Below are 22,845 nucleotides of genomic sequence, written 5' to 3'. Positions count from 1 at the left end.
ATTCCCCTCCATGTCTGGCGTTCAGCTTCCTGACAGGGAACGCACCTTAGGGATGTTGTTTTTTGTGAATCAGGCTTGTGATGTTTGCTTCTCAGGAGAGAATTCGCCATTGGATTTTGCTTAGCAACTAATATTTATCATTTTTTTTTTGCTCTCAGTTTAAGAGTAGCTTCTGCAAAGGAAATGGCTTCCCATTGCCTGCCTGGCCCCCTCATCTCTCTCTCTCTCTCTCTCTCTCTCTCTCTCTCTCTCTCTCTCTCTCTCTCTCTCTCTCTCTCTCTCCCCCCACTCCCTCCCCCTCCCCCTTCCTCTCTCTCCCTCTCTCTCTCTCTCCCTCCCTGTCCCGTCCCCCCCCCGTGTGTGTGTGTGTGTGTGTGTGTGTGTGTGTGTGTGTGTGTGTGTGTGTATGTAGAAAATGGTGTTTCGGTTTTTCTTTCTGATGCTGGGCACATGGAAACAATACTGTGGATTTGTCTGGTGGTGTTGTGCTGGAAACTGGTGACTAAATGTTTCTATGACTTTTGTTTGGAGAATGCAACTAACTGGTCTGCATAAAAGGTTGCAAGTGGTTAAAGTGATTCCTGCAGCGGCTGCTGCTCTCCCAGTGTACTTTGGAGAGTCTATGATGTGGACTGAGGTGCTGTCTTGTGTCAGGTCTTTCTACCACTTGCTGCACACGGCCTTCCATTCAGGAATTAGTTGACGCACTGCTAAGCAATGCCTCTCCAGTCGTATTTTTTTCCTTTGATTTGCTCAGTCCAGCAGAGCCCTAATATGCCAAGCGTTGTCTTCATTTGAAAATGTACCTTTATACTGGTCTAGATAGACGGTCAGACAGTCTGCACTGAGTCCATACTTTTCTTACATCAAATCCTTGTATTTAATAGTAAAGATTCCTTGTTGATAATTGAAAAAATACATTAAATGTGATTCTTTGGAGGATTGCATCATGGTGGCTGTTTGCAAAGTGAATAATCCAAATATATGTGTCTGTTGGCAAAAGTGGCAGAGACTTTGCACGCTATTGGCTAAGCAACTGTTTGTTTGGATTTTTCACATAGAATGTGAACACTGGAAAGGGTCAGATCACAGTTTGCACCCCTACTGTGCAGACTGGAACAACCACAGGAGAGCTAGAGAGGTCACACAGGGAAAGTTGCTGAGGGTCAGCAAACCATTTAATTTTGAGGTCCACCAGGGGGCACATACAGTGGTTGTAACAGCCGAGACCTAGGACTAGTTCCACTAGAGTGGAAGAAGAACAGGATTGGAGAAATAACAGGACTAGGGAAGGCATGAGGGAGGAAGGTGCAAATGGAAGGGGACTGTGCAGAGGCACCATTCCAGTGCAGCCTTTGACTACATCATATTTAGCACAGGAGCTTAAAATAGCTTTGACTAATTAGAACAGTCAGGATAAGAACTTTTTCCTGCCTTTTAAAATGTTTTAAATGAGATATAAGTCATAATAGCACTCACTTCCCACGTGTAGGTCTATAGTTCAGTGACACAGAGTTGTGCCTGTGTTGCCACAGATAAATTTACATTTTTATGATCCCCCTCTCCTTTTAATACATAAAGAGGGACAAGCTTTAGGAATGTGATAAGCAGTTGCTTCCTAATGTATCTCTCTCCCTTGAACAAGGAGGCTGGGTGGCAACTTAGAAATGCTCATGCCTTGAGACTTTTGTGTATATGTGCTGTTCAGTGTGGTTTAATGAGGTATAAGAACTGGGTCTTTCTATTTGAGCTTTATATTGTGCCTAGCATGGGTGTTTTACAAAGTGTTTTCATGATGAAGTTTTGGGAATATTGAATAGTAATAGAACTGTTAAATGACAAGATACCACTGTGAAAGATGTTATTTAATAGTTTCACTTCTGATTGCTCCAAACTGTAGTGGATACCAAAATCCTACCTGTTAGCTAAACATATCAAAATGGAAAATATAAACAACTGGCACTTGGCAGAGGCTTTCTTTCAAACTATTTTAAAATGGACACTATTGACTTATGGAGTTGTGGCACCAAGGTGAAGGTGGGCTTGGCATAATAACATTTTGAGATCTCCAACATTTTCCCTCTAGTTACTCTGTTTCAGCCTTTGCTTAAACTGAGCTAGTGTTTTTCTGGAAAGATCTTTTGTCTTTAGAGTAGAAACCTGATGTCCAAATCAAGAAGTGCTCCAGAAATTGATCACTTAAAGTAGCCCAACTGGGAACCGATCCTTTGTGAGCAGTTTTTTCCTACTGGAATGTCAATCCACACAGGACAGAAGTATGCTAAGGGAGAGAATGACTTTTTCCACATAAGGCCTGGAAGAGCAAGGGGTCAGGGCTGATAACAACTCAGACCTTTCAAAGGGTTATTTTTCTTACAACATTTCCCCAATTTGGGAATGAAGGATGTAAACATTCCTACCCTATCAGTATGATCTCTCATGAGAGCAGAGATAAAACTACATCAAGACAAAGAAAGTTTTGAAACTCCTACTGCATTCCTAAGGCAAGGTTGAGGCAAGGACAAAGATGGATCTTCAGTAGTGAAAAGGTGGAAAGGACCCAAATGGCCATCAAGCCAAGAATGGGTACACAAAATGCACTCTCAACATACACCGTTTTTTTTTTTTATTCCACCATAAAACAGAATAAAGAACTGATTGTCACAACATTGCTGAACCTTGAAAACATTAAGTAAAGAAGCCAGGCACACCTTTCATCCTACTAGCATTTGGGAGGCAGAGGCAGGCAGATATCTAAGAGTCCCAGGCTAGCCTGGTCTACATAGTGAGTTCCAGACCAGCCAGGGCGACAAAGTGAGACCGTGTCTCAAAAACCAAACCAAAACAACAAAAACAAAAAATAAACCAGGCACTAAAGGCCACATATTGCATGATTTTGTTTACATAAATTGGCCATAAGAGGCAAATTAATGGAAGCAAAAGACAGGGTTGTGGTGAGGGGAGGTATGGGTCTGTCTCTCTCTCTCTCTCCCCCCCCCTTTTAATACACAGAGAGACAAGCTTTGGGAGGGTGATAGGTTCAAGATACTTGCTTCCTAGTGTATCTCCCCTGCACAAGTAAGGGTTGGATGTCCTCTAATCTGTGGGCTTGGCACATAGGCTGTTAAATTGCTTCAGTTAGTATCAGACGATACCTTTTTTGTTTGTTTGTTTTTGTTTTTCAAGACAGGGTTTCTTTGTGTAGCCCTGGCTGTCCTGGTCCTGGAACTCCCTCTGTAGACCAGGCTGGCCTCGAACTCAGAGATCCTCCTGCCTCTGCCTCCCAGTTCTGGGATTAAAGGCATACACCACTACCACCATGCTGTACCTTTGTTTTTTGTTTTTGTTTTTTTTTTTTTGAGATAAGGTTTCATTATGTAGCTTTGGCTAGCTTGGAACTTGCTATGTACATCAATCAGGCTGATGTCAAACTTCATGGAGATCTGCCTGCATTTGCCTCTCCCTCCCCAAAATGCTGTGGGATTAAAGGTGTGTGCTATAACACCCAGTTTATCTCAGCTTTCTCAGTCCAGGTGATCATACAATCCTGCCCCCAAAGAAGTAGTAGTGGGCAAGGGATTTCTGGAAGCATGTGGGAGACTCTCCTACAGAAGCAAAGTGAGTTTCCCACAGAGAGTGATTTTGTTGGGGGAAGGGGGTGTTTCCGGGAGGTGCAAAAAGGTGAAAGTTGCTTTGCTCGATTTAACAAAATGTGTACAGGTTTAAGGATATTAATGGCATAAGTAGGCATTTCTCATGTCTTAAACTGAAAAGGCGATTGTAGTTGTCATTTCTTTTGAGTGCTGGGGATGATATCCAGGGCCTTATGTATGTTAAGCAGGGGCTGTACCACTGAGCGATACCCCAGCCCTGTCATTCATTTTTTATGACCTTAACAATTAATTCAAGGCTACACAGAAATGGGGTTTAACAGCTTAACCATCACCCCCAAACTTCTTATCTCCCTCAGCCCCAGGCAACCACAAATCTCCTTTCTGATGCTTGTGGAGTTACTGTTTTTTCTGAATTTTTCATGGAAGTGAAATTATATGGCATGTGGCCTTTTGAGACTGGCTCCTTTCACTTAGCACAAGATCAAGGTTAATTTATGTTGTAGCATGTATTAGTATTTCATTTCCTTTTATGGATAAATAATATTCTATTGCGTGTGTGTGTGTGTATGTGTGTGTGTGTGTGTGTGTGTGTGTGTGTTTGTGTGTGGTTTCCATTTTGGAATGGTTATAAATCAAATCATACTTTATAAACATTAATACTCAAATCTTTCAGTGGACATAAGCATACATATTTCTTGGATATATTCTCTGGATGGAATCACATTACCACTCCATGTTTACCTTTTAGAGGACTGTCCAGGCTACTTTCCATTTGTCCAGGCCTGTACCATTTCTGCATCCTCAACACTTGTTAGCATCAGTCCATTTGGTTGTCACCCTCCTGCTGGGTGTGAAGTGGTATCTCATTGTGGTTTTGATTTGCATTCCCTGATAGTAATGTATTTCACAGGCTTATTGTTTGCTGTTCAGTTTTGCTCTGACTTGATTCTCATCTGCTTATAAATTAACTTGAAAATAAGTGGAAGGGCCAGGCATACTATTGGTCCAGTGATTAGAAGGAACTGAGGGTAACTAGTTCTCACTCTTATCACCTGAGTGTGCTGGAGGAGTTTAAGGCTTGAGGAGAGGTCCTTTGGGTAGAAATGATTAAAAACAAAAGATAGGGTCCACCTTTTTGGAATCAGGTTATTGGGTTATAATTCACATGCCATAATATGAGAATGTCCACTGAAAATATGCATTTCATCTGTTTTTACAGTTTTCAGCATTTTTATCACAGTCACTCCCAGAAGCCTTGACCCATTACCAATCACTCTTATTTCCCCTTAGCTCTTTCCTCCCGACAGCCTTAGGCACCTTCCAATCTTTTGTGGGTACTTCATGGAAACTTTGCACCATGTGGCCTTTTGTGTCCAGCTTCTCTTAGTGAAACCTGGTTTTCAGGGTTCCGCTGTGTTGTGACATGTGTCAGTTCGTCACTGGTTGGGCGGGGGGGGGGGGGGGGGGGATGATGATGATGGGGGGGATGGGCCCGTCTATGGTTCGAGCGCATTTTCTTTACCCGTTCTTGGCGGGATGGGCATTTGTGTTCTCTTCACTTTCTCACTCTTGTGAATACTGCTGTTACAAACATTCCTGAAGAAGTCTTTGTGTGAACAGATGTTTTCAGCTTTCTTGGATTTACACCTGGGAGTGAAGTTGCTATGGGTCATAAGGTAACTGAACATTTTGAGGAGCTAGCTGCCAGACTTTTTCTCAAAGGGCTTACGCCTTCTCAGGCCCACCCAGTTTTGTAAACTTAGTAGAGAACGTGAAGCTTGCCTTATGGTTTTGTCCCCTGGCACTGCATGTGTTTGTGCCGGGCTCTTCCGTGTTCTGTGTTTCTGTAGCCCAAGGACATGGTAGTGAGGTTTGGCACAGCCTTTTGAACCTAGCTAGGCAGGTGCTTTCTTGTCCTTGCTAGGTGGTGTGAGTCAGAATCTAGGAGCTTTGCTGTTTGTAAAATATCAGATCTTCCTGCTGGGTGGAATGATTACCATAATATGTAGTAATGAAAATGGATTATTTCTTAATGTAATTATAGAGTTTGAGGGTTTCTTTTGTTAATTCATTGTGTTATGTGTTGAAATCTTGACCCTGATATTGACACTGTAGTTAAAAAAAACTTTAGAATTATATTCCACAATAGGGATAATGTCCTGTTGCTTTAAATAGAGGAATAGAAGTAGAATAAATTGGGACTGCCACTGTCACTGAAATTAAAACTACTGTCTTTGCTAATCTTGTGTAAGAATACACGTCCACACATACATGTACACCACCCCCACACATACCTATTAGCACAATATATAGACAAGTAGACTCATCCATGTATGATATACAGATAATATATCTACATCAGAGAAGCCAAGCTCCTGACAGCTGCTTCTGAGTTTTTCTCTAAATGGATACAAGTCCTTGACTCGTAGACTCAGTTTTCTAATGTATAAAAAGAGGAGATTATGCTAAATGTTTGGTGACATGTTTTCTAGCTAAAATTCTGTCTTTAGGTAAGTGGAAGTGAGTTTGGAATTCAATTTATGAATTCTTGTTTGTACCTATCCACTTATTAAATCAAACGGTCTTGAACTAATAACTGTCTTGCTTTCATAAAGGCTCCTGTCCTTTCCTCTTTCTTGTGATAGGCTTTTATCATCTTGAAAAGGGCTTCTGTTTACTTTTCCCTCAATTCACAGTTCCTTTAAAAGCAAAGGCCCCAGAGAGTTTTCGAATTTTCTGCTTGACGAAATTAAGTGATGAAATATTTTGTTAGATGAAAAAAATGAAGATAACATGTTTTCTATAAATATATACTTTCAGGATTTGGATTTCAAAAGAGAGAAAGAATTTTGTAAATGTGGGGTTAAATTCCAGACCGGATTTTCTAGTGTTTTATAACTACCCTGAAAAAAAAAAAAAAGCGGTAAGCACCAGTCAGACAAGCCAGTTTGGCCGGACTCTCCGTTACTGCTTTATGGGTCAGGAAAGTATGGCTGTGGTGTGTGTAGATTTCAGTGAGGCACTAACTCACTTCCTTGTTTTTGTTGAAAATGGCCGGGTTAGGACAGTTATGTGTTCATGTAGATTTGTTTGCATCTGTTTGCTGAGCTAGGAGCAGTGTAGATGGAAATTTTTAGTACAAGCATACCCTGGTTTTGTCCTTGGTACACTGTTGGTCTGTTCAGTGTGTCTTCTTACCCAAATCCCTTAAATTTTATTCCTGGATATAAAAATAGTAGATATACATTTATGGACAATTGGAAATATAGAAAATACAAAGTCAAAGAATTCAAATCACCTGTCAAACTGCCTACAGGGATAAACACTGGCTTATGTGCATCTTTGTATATTTCTCTTCAAACTTTATATATTTATATTTTATATATCATTTAATGTGTCTGTAGCTTTTAAAAATGAAATTATTAGATTGAAGTAGTTTTTATATTCGTTTCATTATTTTGAATCACATCATGAATATTTTCCTAAATCATTATATATTATTTGAAAAAAATTATTTGTAGTTAAGAAATAATCCATCATGTGTATGCCATAATTCAGGTAACCATTCTTCCGTTAGTGGTTGTGGATACTTAGTTTTTTTCCAATATTTGTTCTTCAAAAATACTTTGATGAATATCCTTGTACAAGGTTTCTATGAATCTATAATTATTTCCTGAGAATATGTTCCTTTAAGTAAAATTATTCATTTAAAGGATATGAACATGTTTAATGCTTTTGATGCATTTTTTCCAAATTAGCTTTTACCTCCGCAGGCAGTATGAGGTCCCCCCGCCCAAGATTCTCACTAATGTGGAGTAATTTTATTTATTTTCATTCTTTTGGCAGTTTTATACATGCATATAATGAATTTCAGTCTTTTCCACCTCCCCTCACCTTCTTTTATTTCCTTCCCTCTCCTGCTGAACCCCTTCTTCCCAACACGTCCCCCACCTACTTTCATGTCTTTTTGCTTGTGTGCCCCCCACTGAGTTTAATTAGGGTTCCTTGCATGAACATGGGTGGGAAGTTATTTACTGGAGCATGGGCAACTTATCGTCAATCACTATAGCAGTAAGGAAGGTGACACCCCTTTCCCGAGCCACCAATAATTGGCAATAGCCCCTTGTGGAACTGGAGCTTCATGAACCCTTCCCCCTTCCATGATGAAATGTTGATGGTTCTCCTCAATCTTGTGCAGGTCTTATGTAGATAAGCAGAGTTGCAATGAGTTTGTGAATGAAATGACCGTTTCTTTTCTTCTTCTTCTCTTCCTCCTCCTCCTCCTCCTTCTTTTTTGTGGCATACTTCCCCATCCTCCAGCTCTTCCATTCTTTTCACCCCATCTTGATATACCCAAGCCTTGGAAGTGGGCGATGGTGATGTCCCATGTAGGGCTGAACACTTTACCATCATTGACCATTCTCAGTACTTTACCAATTAAGCGTCTCTTCATTAACCACCATCCAATGCAGCAAGCAGCTTTTCTGATAAAAGCTGACCACAGCACTGATCTATGGATATAAACATGAGTGCTTAGATGGCTACTTGACCACATGTCTACCCAGAAAAAATGACAGGGCCTGTGCTCTCTCTAACCACCAGCTCTTGACCAGGTTTACAGTACTAACCCTGAAATCCCCCCGTGGAGTGGGCCTCAAATCTACTCATAAAGTGGTACCTCCCCCACAGTATTCATGCCATTATTGCACCGAAGGGTACATCTTAACAAGCTGGTCATCATTGTAGCTTACAGGGTTCACAGCTGGATTGGGACTATAGATGACTTCTCTTCCAGCAGCCTGGGTAGCACCTTCTAGCACCCTGAAAGCTAGCCAGCTAGGAGGAAGCCACCAACTCGGCTCCAGCTTGATTTCTCCATGTCCTGTGACTAAAGTGTGTGGTATCTTCAGCTGTAGGGTCTTAACCATCGAGTTCTGTTGGGCAACCAACAACAAGGCCAATAACCTGTATTGCTTTGGGGGTTTCTGGGGCCTCTCTGACCAACAACTCATAGGGTGTTATCCCACATCTGCCACTGGAGTCCTTGTTTAATAATCTATGGCTTCTGTCTGTTAGGTTTCTATTTCCGTGATAAAGACCATGCCCAAACACAACTTGAGGAGGAAAGGGTTTATTTCACCTTACAACTCACAGATCACAATCCATCACTGAGGGAAGTCAGGGACCTGGTAGCAGGAACTGAATCAGAGTTCATAGAGGAACCTGCTTACTGGTTTGCTCAGCCTGCTTTCTTTCATATTTTAATTTTTATTTTATAATATTTTATGTGTATGAATATTTTGCCTGCATGTATGTCTGCAAATACATGTGTGTATGGTGGTGTCCCCAGAGGGCAGAAGAGGACATCAGGCCCCTGGTACTGGGGTTACAGATGGTTGTTAGATGTCATGTATATGTGCTGGATCCTTTGCAAGAGCAATCCATGCTCTTAGGCCCAGACCTCTGAGCTGTTGCTACAGCCATCAGTTTGCTTTCATTTACACTCTAGGACCATCTGCCCAGGGCTAACACAATCCACAATTGGCTGGGTCCTCCTACATCAATCATTAAGAAAATGCCCCATAGGCTTGCCTACAGGCCAGTTTTGGGGAGGTAATTTCTCCATTGTGGTTCCTTCCTCTCAAATGACTAGCTTGTGTCAAGTTGACAAACAAACAAACAACAAAAACCAGGACAGCTTCTATAAACATTTGAGAGGCAGAAGTGTGCAAATCTCTGAGTTCGAGGCCACCTTTGTCTACATAGTGAGTTCCATGCCAGGCACGACTAAATAGTGAGACCCTTTCTCCAAAAATTAAAAAAAAAGGAAAAAGAAGAAATAGCCTGTGGCTTCTGGGAGCAAGTTCCCTGCAGCATACCTCCATTCAAAGCAAAGGCTTTTGTAGCTTTTGTTGTTATTTATTTCAGTACTGAGAATCAAATCCTAAGGCCTCACATAAGCTAGGCAAACTCTTGATTCCTGAGCCACATTCCTGGCCCTTTTGATTTGAGACAGGATGTTGCTGTGTAGACTAGGCAGGCTTTGAACTCAACTATCTTCCTGCCTCAGCTCCCCATGTGCTGGGATTACAAATAAAATCAGCTCCCATCCAGTGTTTCCCTTTCATTTATTTGGTTTCTATTGGGAGGTCTTGGAGGTCCTTCCCTATCTTGAGAGAAAATAAATACCTAGCTGTATTTTCTTCTGGTTATTTGATGGTTTTGTTTCATATTTAAAGCCTTACCTTGCCTAGAGTTTACTTAGGCTGTAAGGGAGGCAGGTACTATTCCTGTTCCAAACTGTAATGAATTACTTCATTCCCATTTATCAAGCACTCCATTTCCCCACTGTTTTGAAGTCCCATCTTTATTATAAGCAAATTTATTTTATACACCCATAATTTGGATTTTGGGGTTTCCTATTCTCGTCTGTCATGTTTTACCCTAGACTATCTATTATTTTACTCAGAGATTATACTTAAAAGCAACCACAGATATTTTAGCAGCTATAAACTAGAGGAATCTTTTTTGTTTTGTTTTGTTTTTGTTTTCGTTTTTTTGAGACAGGGTTTCTCTGTGTAGTTTTGGTGCCTGTCCTGGATCTCGCTCTGTAGACCAGGCTGACCTCGAACTCACAGAGATCCGCCTGGCTCCGCCTCCCAAGTGCTGGGATTAAAGGCATGTGCCACCGCTGCCTGGCGGAATCTTTTTCTAGGTCCCTTTTTCTGAGCTACTTCTACAGAAACTTGACCTAAAAGAGATTCAGATGATACTGTAGTAAAGATTGTCAGAGAGTTTGTGATTTTGTGGGAGTGTTACTGTGAAGGGTGTTTGAATCTAGATTGTTGACCTTGTAAAATGTAGAAATTGGCTACATCAACCTAGATTGGCCAGCTTCATCATAAGCTGTATGTATTTTGGTCATTATGAGGTAGCACCACCATTAAGTAAAAGATAGTTCTGAGAACGCCTATTTGGTACTGAGAGCAGGATAAAGGTAGAATTCTGCCTTCATTCTCAGGTTTTCTGCAAGAGGTATTTTGCCTTGAGTGACCTTTCCATATACTTTGGCTTGTGGAGTAAGGGAGCCAAGCATTTTGTTAATCTTTCATTGGAACGTGCTATGTGAAATTTTCTTTGAAGTAGGGAGAAGGCCCTATTTGAAGCTTTTACCCAATGTGAATGCTTACTTGTTCTTAGCTTGATAGATGTGAAAGCAAGGTACTTTTGTACTCATTTCAGACCAGTGACTGAGTGCAAAAAAACCTTTAGTGAGCATAGCACTTTCACCCAAATAGCTAACTCTTCCTACATCCTCACTAGATGCTTGGGAAGACACACGTGTGCATGTGTACGAGCACACACACACACGCACGCACGCACGCACGCACGCACGCACGCACATGCACACACAGCAAAACAAAACAAAAAAATAACCCCCCAGGGAACAACTGGAATTTTTTAATGGCATGCTTCCACAGTGCATCTTGTTTTCTGTTTTAGTCTCGGCATCCTTCATGATGCTGTTCAGAGCCTTGGCTAAGTGTGTGCATGGCTGAGGAAGTACATTCTGACAGGGCACAGACAAGAACAGGTTTCTGTTTAGGGTTGGTCATAATTTCAGCCATTGTTCTAAGGGGAGAGCTGGAATTATTTTCCCTTAAGCAATATTTGTCCAGATGGAAGCTGTTTGTTGCTTGTGCTTGCTTACATAGCCTCAAGAATTTTTTTTTTTGCAATTTATATATTTTGCCTTTTTAATTCAAATAATTTGAGGTTATTTGTAGATTTTTTTTGATTTTGTTAAATAAATAAGACTGATCCTAGGTTTGATTCCTTATGAACCTCATTGATTTTTCTTAAAATCATAGTGTTATAATTAGAAGAGACTTTCAAAATTGTTTAGCTTTGGAGGTGTTGGATTCTTGAAGTAGTGGGCCCATAATTAGAGATTAACTCAAGGTTTCTTAATTGTGATTCTAAGAAGTGTACTTTTTGGCAATTCTTGTATGCTGTATGTTTCTTGTTGCTCTTGTGTTGAGAATGGTATCATGATAGCCCAGGCTGACCTGGAACTCACTGTGTAGCTCAGGCTAGCTTTGACATTGCAGCAATCTTGTGCTTTGCCTTTCTGAGTGCTGGGATTACAGATGTGCGTCACCATGCCTGGCTTGCTAACAGGTATCTTGATGAATTTATTTTACCTTCAACTCCACATTTATTTGGAAGACATAAAAGACTGTAGTATTCCCACAAGTGCTTGTAATTCACACACATCCCAAAGGTTCGTACTCCAAAGACAACTATAGAAGGCTGAAACAATTTACACTCATCAAATCTGTGCCTCTCCGTGGAGCTTGTAACTTTATTTCCACCAGTGCTCTGTAATTTTTCACAACTGGTGAGTCCTTAAAGCCTTTGGGCATCTCACCAATGGCAAATGAGATCTGTGTGAGTTTGATATCTGAATGACTGTACTTCCATAAGAACTGATAAGCTTTTTGGGTACTTTTTGATTCATTCTGAACATGAGCCAGGTAGGATTCAGCCATGTCTTCCCTATTCAGCATTTTATGGGGCCTCAAGGCCAGAAAGTTCTCTCTCTCTCTCTCTCTCTCTCTCTCTCTCTCTCTCTCTCTCTCTCTCTCTCTCTCTCCTTCCTATGGTCTTAAATGTCACTTCCTTCAGGGAGAGCTTTGCTGAAATTACCCCATCCCCAAGTAGATTGGGGCGCCCTGTATGAATCTCCCTCTACATTTTTATTTATTGCAATCTTAACAGTTGTAGTTGAAATTGTAATTAAATAGTTCTTTGTTGATGTGATTGGAATTTATAGAGACTGTTGATTACTAGTATATTCCCAACAGCTAACACAGTAGATACTTGAATAACTACATGAATGGAGGAAACTTGTGCCATGCTAAGAAGAATGGTGTAGAAGGGCACCAAGAGTGTTTGGCCTTAGGCAATGGAGAAGATTTCAGGAGGAGGCAATAACAGATGTGAATGAATTGTGTTCAAGGGTCCCAGACCAAGGAGTTCAAGAACATTTGTATCATGAGAACCGGGTAGGTAATAGGCAGGAGGATGGTGGAACAGTCCTGAATGATTAGTTCAGATATTAAGGTAGGATTCTTTAGTTGCTGTGATTGTAGATACTTGGATAGGGAAGTCTAGAAACTTAAGTTTTATGGTGACCAAATAAGGATATAAAGACCAGTTAGCACAATGGAGCAGTGGTCCTGAGAAAAGTGTGACCTATGTCAAGGTAGAGGGCAGGGCTGGGTCAGAGATAAAACATGATGACATTGGTGTGGTAGCACATACTTGTAGTTCCAGCTATTCAGGAGGTCGAGGGTGGAGGATCATTTGAGGCCAGGATTTTCAGCAGGCCTGGGCAATAGAGTGAGACCGGTCTCTAAAGAAAAGAAAATAGTCAAGAGAAAATGAAGAGGTTAAATCGATAGAAAGGCAGTGGCCATGAAAGCAAGAGGTAGACGGTGGACATGATGGGATCAAGAAGAAAGATCAGACCTTGAGGAACCATGTTGGCTGTGCACGGGAAAAGTGGGAGTGTCACTGACAGTATTGGGACATTTTAGTGTAAGGAAAGAAAGACTTGGGTTTCAAGTAGACACTGGGTGATCAAGTCTAGTCTTAGATGCTTCTAGAGGCAGGTGGAACATCTTAGAGGTGGTAGCTGAACCAAGGAATTAACAGTGCTTGGAAAAGGGAGAGGAGACCTGGGGCCCGCCCGAGGCCTCATGCTGGAGGACCAGCAGCTACACCCACCAGCAGAGCAGCCCTTCCTTCCATTAGTGTGCAGAGAACATTATATCTCCTTTTGTCTGAGCCTTTCCATACTTCGTCTTAGCCAAAAGGTCAGGAAATGGTTGTCTGTTCCAGAGTAAAATCTTGCCTTTACTTTGCATAACTAAAAGGCTCATTAAAGTCTATTTTCCAAACAAAAGATCAGTTTGTCCTCAAAGGTAAATTTTGCCTCTACTTCTGCAGAAACCAAAAAGCTTCTGGAAGCTGCCAAATATCATTTTATTTTCAGTCAGAAGGGCTTCAGAATGTTAGGGTTTAGTGGTGACAATCAAACACTTGCTTTTTTGTAGCGCTGAGATGAAACTCGGGGTCACACGCATGATAGGCAAATGCTCTACCACTGTACTGTATCCTGAACTGTGTGATTTGGGTGTGTATCGGTTGTTCATTTGACTCTGCACCTCACTTTTGGAAATGTATACTTCCGAAAGGTTCACACAATGCTATAATGTAGCATTGATTGCAGTATTAAAAATTATAGGCTGTGTGTGTTGGTATTCTCAACGCTCCAGAGGCTGAGGCAGGATTGCATTGAATTGAAGGCCAGCCTGGGCTATATAGCAAACGAAACACTAGGCTATCCTAGGTATATAGCAAGACCCTGTCTCAGTGAGCAAAGAGTTTAAATGTACATTGACCAGGATATGACTGAATAAAATATATTATGGCCTCCATAAGATGCAATGTTATGTGGCCGTTAGTATGTATAAGGTCTTATATTTGTGTATTGATGTGAGTGGGTTTCTGTGACATATCAGAGAATGGAAAAGTGTGTGTGTGAATCTGTGTGAGCTGTGAATCCATGGATATAAAGATGTATGGAGGTGAGCTTGGAAGGACGGACACATAAGGAAAATACTAACAGTGGTTTGCTTCTGGATAGTGGAAGGAGGAAACCATACAGAAATTCAAAAGAAGAAAGTGGAAACATTTTTTTTAAGTCAAGGGCTGCCTAGCATACATGAAGTCCTGGGTTTCACCCCCAGTGCTGAAAAATTTTTAAAATAAATCATGTGTTACTTTTGTAGGGTTTTTTTTTTTTTGCAGTTGGAAAAAGGCATTTATTGGGGGTGAGGAAACACACACATGCAACAGACAAAGGAGAGTGGGGGCTCAAAAAGCCAAGAAATCCTGCTATTGTAGTTCTCTAAACACTTTCCCAGAGCCGGCCCACGCCTTTAATCCCAGCACTCGGGTGGCAGAGGCAGGCGGACCTCTGTGAGTTCGAGGCCAGCCTGGTCTACAGAGTGGGTTCCTGGACAGCCAGAGCCACACAGAGAAACCCTGTCTTGAAAAAACCAAAAGCCAACCAAACCGAAACAGAAGAACAAAAATCCTCGCATTGGGCAATGGCCTCTTTTGCGTTGTCCTTTTTTATGGATTTGAGGTTGCATTGTCAGATTGATTTGGGGGCGCATTCCAGCCCTCTTGCCATGCCTTCCTTTGGACACTTTCTGCAGGATCATTGCCTTGCCATTAGTCAAAACCCAACTGACTTCCCTATCAGAGCAGTGGTTTCCAACTTGGGAATCACAGTTACTTGATGCTTTTTGAAGGCAGATCCCAGGGCTCAGCTCTCTGTTCGGTGGCCTCTGATACAGTGGATCAGAGGCTGGGTAGGGGGGCTTTCCAGAATTCTGACCTTAAGGCATGCTATGGCCCCTGAGAAACCCTCTTTCTGTACTGGCTTCTACTTGTGTCCCTTCTGGCTTCTTTTTTCTCTGTGTGATTAGCATTGGTAAAAGGGAAGGAGGAAGCAAAGTATGACTCATCGTGGATCTCTTTGTGGGTCACAAATGGTTGGGTTTATCTGAATGGGAAAAATGAATAAAGTGCAGTTTAATAGACTTGAGATTTTAGTAATAGGTGGTGCTTCTTTAAAGTAGCCTGTTTGAAGTGGGGCCTCTCAGAAGGAAGGCTGGTCAAGTGGCTTCCTACGCAGTGACTTGGGCCTAAGAGATACCCTCCAAATAATGACTGCTTTTCTGGTAAGTGGAAGGGAAGGGAAAATGTTGTGAAGTCTCAGAATTTAGCTGTTTTTTAAGTGACGCTTTTGTCCTGGGAAAATATTTAACAATATTAAGAGTCATGGTCTTAAGTGCATTCCACATGCTTTTTTGCTGGGATGACGTTTTGTCTTTGTTCTGCAGAGTCTGTTGAGCAGTCTAGGCTGTCGCTTATTGGGAAAGGGCTTGCCTAGCATGCAGGAAGCCTCTGTTCGCTCCCTAGCCCTGTGGACCGGTTAACCTGGTACCCAACGGGGGGGTTAGTAATGCCCCCCAAAGTGTGTTGCGCAGCCGCAGTGGCTCCCAGCAGTTAAGTGTCTGGAACTAAAGCATCAGTTCTCGTGGAGCTGCGGTCAGGACAGGTGGGAGCCACTGTGGGTGCTGGGAACCAAACCCGGGTCCTCTGCAAGAGCAACCGGGGCTCTTCATCACTGAGCCAGCTCTCCAGCCCCACAGTCCTTCTTTATTACCTTTGAAAATCCTCTGTGGAGCTGGCGCCCATCAGCTAATAAATCATTTGCTTTATTAGTTTGATAACAGATGGACACAGTTTTCTAAATTGTCCCTCATTTACTCAGCAGTCATTTAGCACAGGCTACTCGGTGCCTCTGGACATTAGGTACCTGTCCAAATAGAAGTCAGACACTGCTAAGGAGTGAAACTCCAGGGGGTTCATCTGAATAAGAATGATTACGAACTCAGGCTAAGGAACTTGAAAACCAGTAACAGACTCCTCGAAGCAGCATCATTGCTCCCCTTCCCTCCATTACTTTAATTGGGTCCCCTGGTCCAGAATTATCAACCTTGGATTATGAGTTTTGAGGAAATGGTGGTTTGGTGGTTGTTTTTACAGGATTTTTTTTTCTTTTTAGAAACACAGTTACTAAGCAACCGCTGTGACCTGCTGCTGCTCGGTTAGAGTTCAGTGGGCAGGGTCACCTCCAAAGAAGGCAATTCATAGACAAGAGCAAAGTGCTTGCAGATAGATTGGATGCCATTTTGCTGCTACTGTTCGGAGTTTGGGGGTTGTGTTGTTTTAGGGAGGCAGGGTCTCATTCTGTACTCCAGGCAAGCCTGGAACTTATGACACTTCTGCCCTACCTAGCCCCCTGGGTCCTGTGATTACAGGTTGGAGGCACTGTGCTAGACTGGTTCCGGGTTCTGTGTATAGGTCTTTGATTCATCATCAGCAAGGAATTGCTGTCTGGTCAGATCTCTTGCCTGCATAGTTCTTCCCTGAGTGAGCGAGCCAGAAGGGAGGGCCTAGAAGGAAGGAGCAAGGAATGATCCCTGATCAGGGAGGGTTAGAGGCTAAGCCTGGGGTGAGGCCAGTATCCTGTCTCTCTGAGCAGCCCAAGGCTTCAATGACAAATCAGTCTCCACCCTCTACATTTAGATTAGGACGTCTTATTTATATTGATGTGCTGCCTTGTAACTCTCAGAACAGGGACAATGTCCAGCTGCTTTGCACCCCCCCCCCCCCATTTAATAGGTGAGTCAGTGACTCCACTGCTTCCTCCAGAATTGTAGGGACAGGAGTAAGTAATGAGGACAAATCACCATAACACTCAGTGCGTGATGAATGAAAGAACACATGAATTTAACCAGTTGGCTTCATTGAAAGCACAGTGAAGAAAAAGCAACTTTGAGAAGAGGGTATCTACGAGACTTTTAACTCCGCTCCCTCCTCCCCTTGGCTTCTTAGCATTTCCCTTTTCACCCAGCTGAAGGTCAGGTTGCCTTGCCCAGGGAGCGGAGGGAGGGGGGGGGAGGGCAGGTGTTGGAGCAGGTGTTGTGTTTTCTCCCACAGAGTCACCCCGACTAGGTGGGGTTGCTTCTTGCCAGCCCCTCTGTGGGGCATAAAAATGCTTTTGTGGAAGTTTTTCCCTGAAAGTGTTTTTAAGCAGTTGTCCAACCTTCAACCTCCAACATAAATTTTGACTGCCTTTCAAGTCAGCTTGTCACTGAAATACGCCTTGTTTTCTGCCATTTCTCTAGCCTGTGCCTCTCAGTATACCCCATTTTACATAGCAATTATAGACCTGGAAAATGTTGTGTAAGGAGACATTTAGATTTAATGCTTGACGAATGATTGCAGTTAGTTTCTTTTTAGACTTTGTACTGGGATCCACTATCTCCCCACTAAAAAAGTCATCCTGGGAAAACTGTCCTCCTTACCTAACAGTGATTGAATGGCCTCTGGTCCTTTCCAGCCCCCCGCCCTGCGTCTCAGGGCCATCTGTTCTCCGCAGTCCGCTTTTTGGGAAAGTCTCCTTGCCCATCTGCTCTCCTTTGGCCTTAGTGCCTGCTCTAAAGATTTATAAAGGCTGCCCTGGAACCTCTTTCCAGTTGTTATTTTTTAAGGATCAGTGAGATTTTGAAGCAGATAAAAGCAGTTTCCATTTTACATGCCCAAATGCAACTCTTTTTTTTCTAGGTGCTTTTTCCCCCCTGGGGTGGGGGTTGGTCTGTCTTTCTCAACTTGGGGGAGGGACTCTGCTTATCAAAGCAAAGATTCCAGCTCCCTGCTGCTTTGAAGCCAAGTCCCCGGGCTTTCTGGCCTCGGGTGTGCTGGCCCAGGGAGCTCCTTGGTTCATTCTTTCCTGTCTTTCCCCTTGTCTCCCTGACAGAGTACAGTCGCTTTGAATCCAAGATCCATGACTTGCGAGAACAAATGATGAACAGCAGCATGAGTTCTGGGTCTGGGTCTCTCCGAACCAGCGAGAAGAGGTCCTTGTATGTCAGGTAAGTTGCCCCTCTGAGCACCAGGCCCAGCCTTTCTTGTCTAACTGGTAGGGTGGGGATTGTGTACTCCCTGCACTAAAACTACACTTTGCACTGTGTGCTCAGGCTGTGCATTTTATGGTCAGTATCTCCTCCCTTTTGTGAACTGGTTTCTTCCTCTTCGCTCATGAATGAGTCAGTACCGGAAATGTTCAGTTTGCTCTAATTGTACGACTATTAGGTGATTGTTGCTAGTCAGCATTCAAATAACACTTGAATATTCAAAGCATGTTGCTTGCAATCTGTGCTTTGAGGGGAAAACTTAACATCCCCATCCACTTCCATATACATATATATACATACATGATAGACACAAGGAGCATATCAGTTATCACAGTGTTCTAGTGCAGGGTCTCTTAAGAGACCAAAGAGCTGGCAGGTTGCCGTCATCTGGAGATTCTGCTATGTCTCTATCCCCTCCCTCCACCCGCTGCATGTGAATCATAGGACAAGATAGTGTATGCTCCCTAAGAAGGGAAAGGCAGGGACAGATGACCACATTGCACTAACTGATAAAAGCTATGTGATGGCCTTGTCAAAGACTGAGCTTTCTACCCTTGAGGGGACCCAAGTACAAAACCTCAGCTGGTATAGACTAGTGAGGGGACACTGAGCTTTTCTTAAAATTAGAGGTAGTTTCCTTCTTCCTGCCCGGCTCTTGAGCAAAACTCCACCAGTCTGGCCAGCAGGACCTTGTATCTCTTCAAGGTCAGACACCTTACAGGAAGGTGGTGGGGTTACTTCCCCGAGCCCGAGGTAGTTCCAGGCTTATTGAACTGGTTGAACATTTTATGGTGGCCTCTGCTACTTGCTGGAGGCGGGAAGGAGAGGCCAGTTGCCTGGTAACGTGACAATTACTGTGTCCTTGGGGTGTGAAATGACGGGAGCTAGCTGATGTCAATGCTAATTGCAGTTCTCACGTGCTGGCTTTCCTTTTTCCAGTTGGTTGTCACTGACCCTGCTGCAGGGAGTCAGCCTAGGGAGCACTTTGTGCATCTGAGGCCTACTAGAACCCTCTGAGCTCTTTTCTGAAGTGAACCCTGCACTCTCCTCTTTGTGGGTGGAGAGCATTTGCTGCATTCGCCTCCTGCTGGCAGCCGAGAAGGGTAGAGAGGCTTGGCAAGGTCCAGCCAGCTTTCCGGTCTCCGCCTGGAGAAGAAAGGCCCGTTGGTGGTCACTAAAGCCCGGGCTTGGGATCGACAACACGGACAGTGGGTCTCTGATGGGAGGCACCATCATGTGCTGTCACCCCCAAAGTGGGTAATACTTATGTGACTTGGTCAGGATTGTTCCGTTCCGTGCTTCCAGCCCCCGCAGATGTGGCACTCCAGTGTGCGTGGGAAGCTCTCTTTAGGCAAGACAGTTCCTTCAGAGAGCTTTATTTTTAGATCTCTCCTCTCCGCCTAGCCTCTGCTAGTGCTGCCCCTGCCTGGGTAGGGGAACCGGGCACTGGCTCTTGATGTGGAGCACCTTTCTGTGGCTCGGGCACGGTAGCCACTCAGCTGGACTCTGGGAAGGAAGGGGAAGACTCTCCCTTCTAGTGAAGCCATTTTATGTAACCTGCTCCTAACCTTGCCTGGATAACTGTGTCCTCTGAGGACAGTAGATGTGGTTTAGAATGGAAACCTGCTTGTGATCACTAGATGCAGCCAGGGGAGAGAGAATGTCTTATGGTTCCAGCTGGGAGTGGGAGCCAGCCCTTTCCTGGGTTAACCCCGTGGCCTGCTCTCCTCTGTCCCTGCTGCAGCCTTTATACTGTACTCCTGGTTCTGCTTCTTCTGTATGTGAACACACTTGTCTCTTTCATGTATGGCGGTGGTGGTGAGTGGGGAGTGTGTTGGACCTTGAACTTAGGGCCTCCCACATGCTAGGCAAGCACTCTATCTATCACTCAGCTACATCTCAGCTCCTTTAAGATATTTGTTTTAAGATGTGCATGGTCTTACTAAATTGCTCAGGCTGGCCTGTAAAACACTTTGTAGCCCAACACAGTCTTTGAATTTATGGTCCTCTTGCCTCAGCTTTTTGAGTAGTTGGGATTACAGGCCTGCACAACTAGTTTCAACTTGTTTCTTACATTCTTAAAAAGAAAAAAAAAATTCCATTGATACCAACAATCCCTTAAACGATTACCTCCTCTCTTCTTTCACTGAATTCTGTGGCAGGAAACACTAGTCCCTTAAAAGATGACTATGACTGTGTAGAAAAGCAAGTCCTTTAGTCCAACTGGACAAATGCAGGCTGACACAGAGGAAAATGGGGTTCTTCTTGGTATGTGTGTGCATGTGTAGGCCAGGCTGACTGCCGGTGACCCCAAGATCCTCCTGCCTCTGCTTGCCCAGCACTGGGATTGCAGGCATGTGCTGTCATGCCTGGCATTTTTATGCAGGGGCTGGGATTGAACCCAGGTCCTCATAGCAGGTACTTTTCTGACTGAGCCAGAGCCCAGACCCCAGAACGGGCTGCTTCACTGTTCTTCGTGTCCAGAATGCACTGATTAGGCAGTGTTGCACCCGTGAAACAGGAACAAAGGGATATCATTTGCAGAAGCCTATCCTTCTAACGTTCAGGCTGCGACATTTGGGACTTAGCTGTCCTCTCTGCTGCCACTTCTTCCAATCACTTTTGTCAGTGACCTTACATGACATGAGCACTAGCTTTGCAGCCTGGTGATCGGACTCCTGAGCAACCCAAGAAGGCTCCAGAGGGACATTTGTCAGGGATCAGCAGTGACCTTGTGGCCATCACATTCAGTGACTGGCTCACTGGTTCTTCAACCCCAGTCCGACCTCTTTATCACCTGTGTCTCTACAAAGTTCTTGCCTTCTGCTTTAAAAGCTCTGTCTACCTTGCTAACTGTCTCTAAACACCTCATTGGCTCTCATCCTGAGATGGCAATACCATTGCTTCCCACAGCTTTACATCGTATTGTTGTACAAATGACAGCCTTGATTTTTTACCAAACCTCAAGCCTACATCTCAACAACCTGATGGACATATTCAGAAAATAAAGCTGCTCACCTCATGCCTCCAACAAACTGGACTCTTCTCCCTCCCTCCTCCCAGCTTTCCTTAAGTTAATTGCCTTGCCTTGTCATGTGGAAAAGGAATTAGATTTGTTCTGTCACCCAAGGCATATTTCAGTTCAGTGTGAGGAAGAAAGAGCTCATAATAAAAAGGCTGAGAAGGATTGGACTGCTGTTTGAGAGAAGATACTTGATTTTTTTGGTCACTGAAGGGGTTATACAAGAGCCTGGGTGACCTTTTGCCCTGGGCGTTGCAGAGAGTTAAAGCCAAGACATTATTCTGTGCCTGTTCTGCTTAGAAGCTTTCCATAGTACACTGGCACCTTCAGCTTCAAGAGAACCATCATCACCATACAGCATGACCTTTATTGTTGCTTTTAAAATGTTTTTTAAAATAATACTATATTACGATCCCATTTTTGCATATGAGAAAACTGAGGCTTGACTCAGACTGCTAAGAAGTTCCCAAGTTGGAATGTGAACTGAGTTGCACTGACCTTTAATGAAGTGTAATTCTTTCAGTGTTTCCCCAGCCCACTGACTGATAGAAGTTGGATGGCGTGCTGGTGAAAATATATCCCTAGCTACCTCTTGTAGAAAGGTTCAGGTCACTGTGCATAGTGATTTTTTGGTTGTTGTTGCTATTGTTTGTTTGGTCAGTTGGTATTTCCCTCTTAGTACTCAGGGTTGATTGAACCTAGGGCTTCACACGTGCTTCCACTGGGCTACATCCTCAGCGCTCTTTTTTCCTTTTTTGTTTCTTTTGAGAGAGTCTCACTGTGTGAACCAGGCTGACCTCAATCTTGTGATCCTCCTACCCCAGCATCTCAAGTAGCTGGGATTACAGGCCTATGCCACCAGGTCTGCTACAAAATGTGTTTTTAACAGTCAGAATGCTCCAGAATGGCCACTTGATGCCATGATTGATGCTTATTTTGACATCAGTGCAGCAACTAAACATTCTGTTGCCTGGTCTGTGGAAGGCAGTCGCGCAGAACTAATAACTTGAGCCTGATTGCTGGGGTAGATTCAGGGAAGCGGGCCTGGTTCCTGTCCTGGCTCCCCTCTATTCGGGGTGATGCAGCTGGACTCTGCAGTTCGGGGTTCAGTTTGGCTGCTGTTTCCCCTCTTGACGCTTTCCTTTCCCTTTCCTCCCTGTCCTCCCTACGTCCCCCCAGATTCTAGCTCCCTCTTGTTTGCAGAGCTATTTTAGAGGAGGCAGTTCCTCTCATGGCTGCACTGGGGTGGTAACTGTTCTGACCATGGGGTGATGGGAGTTTTGAAGAGGGGAGCAGGAGGAAGAAGGAAAGATAACAGTGTTTGGGCACTGCCAGTTGGCTCTAAAGCCACCAGGAACTTAGTGAGAAAGGCCTGTCCTCTCTTTACCATACTAGAATCATCTCTTATTGGGTGAGTGATGAACAGAGCCTTTCTCTGTGCCCAGCTAGGGCTTTTGCTGGGCTACTGCAGTGTTTGCTGGTAGAGACCACAGAAATCACCTTTCATGCCACTGGCTCCCAGTGGCTTGGCTAGGTGTTTAATTTAGGCCATTTGCATGTGAAGCCAAGGCAAAGCTGCTGAATA

At 43.6% G+C, this 22,845-nt stretch overlaps 1 protein-coding gene across 5 annotated transcripts in view; it reads left to right on the top strand.

Annotated features, from left to right (window-relative positions):
- Dlg3 (discs large MAGUK scaffold protein 3) overlaps positions 1 to 22,845 on the top strand; it is a 54,288-nt gene that overhangs the window by 11,819 nt on the left and 19,624 nt on the right. For all 5 annotated transcript variants that reach the window (XM_015999653.3, XM_015999654.3, XM_015999655.3 and 2 more), the window contains one exon: positions 18,082 to 18,196. In XM_015999653.3, the coding sequence (XP_015855139.1) occupies positions 18,082 to 18,196 (115 nt within the window). The remainder of the gene's footprint in view (positions 1 to 18,081; positions 18,197 to 22,845) is intronic.

This window comes from Peromyscus maniculatus, chromosome X (assembly GCF_049852395.1).
Source record: "Peromyscus maniculatus bairdii isolate BWxNUB_F1_BW_parent chromosome X, HU_Pman_BW_mat_3.1, whole genome shotgun sequence".
Taxonomy (NCBI): Eukaryota; Metazoa; Chordata; class Mammalia; order Rodentia; family Cricetidae; genus Peromyscus; species Peromyscus maniculatus.
Note: the sequence above shows the minus strand (reverse complement) of the source record. Positions and strands in the feature narration are given on the sequence as shown.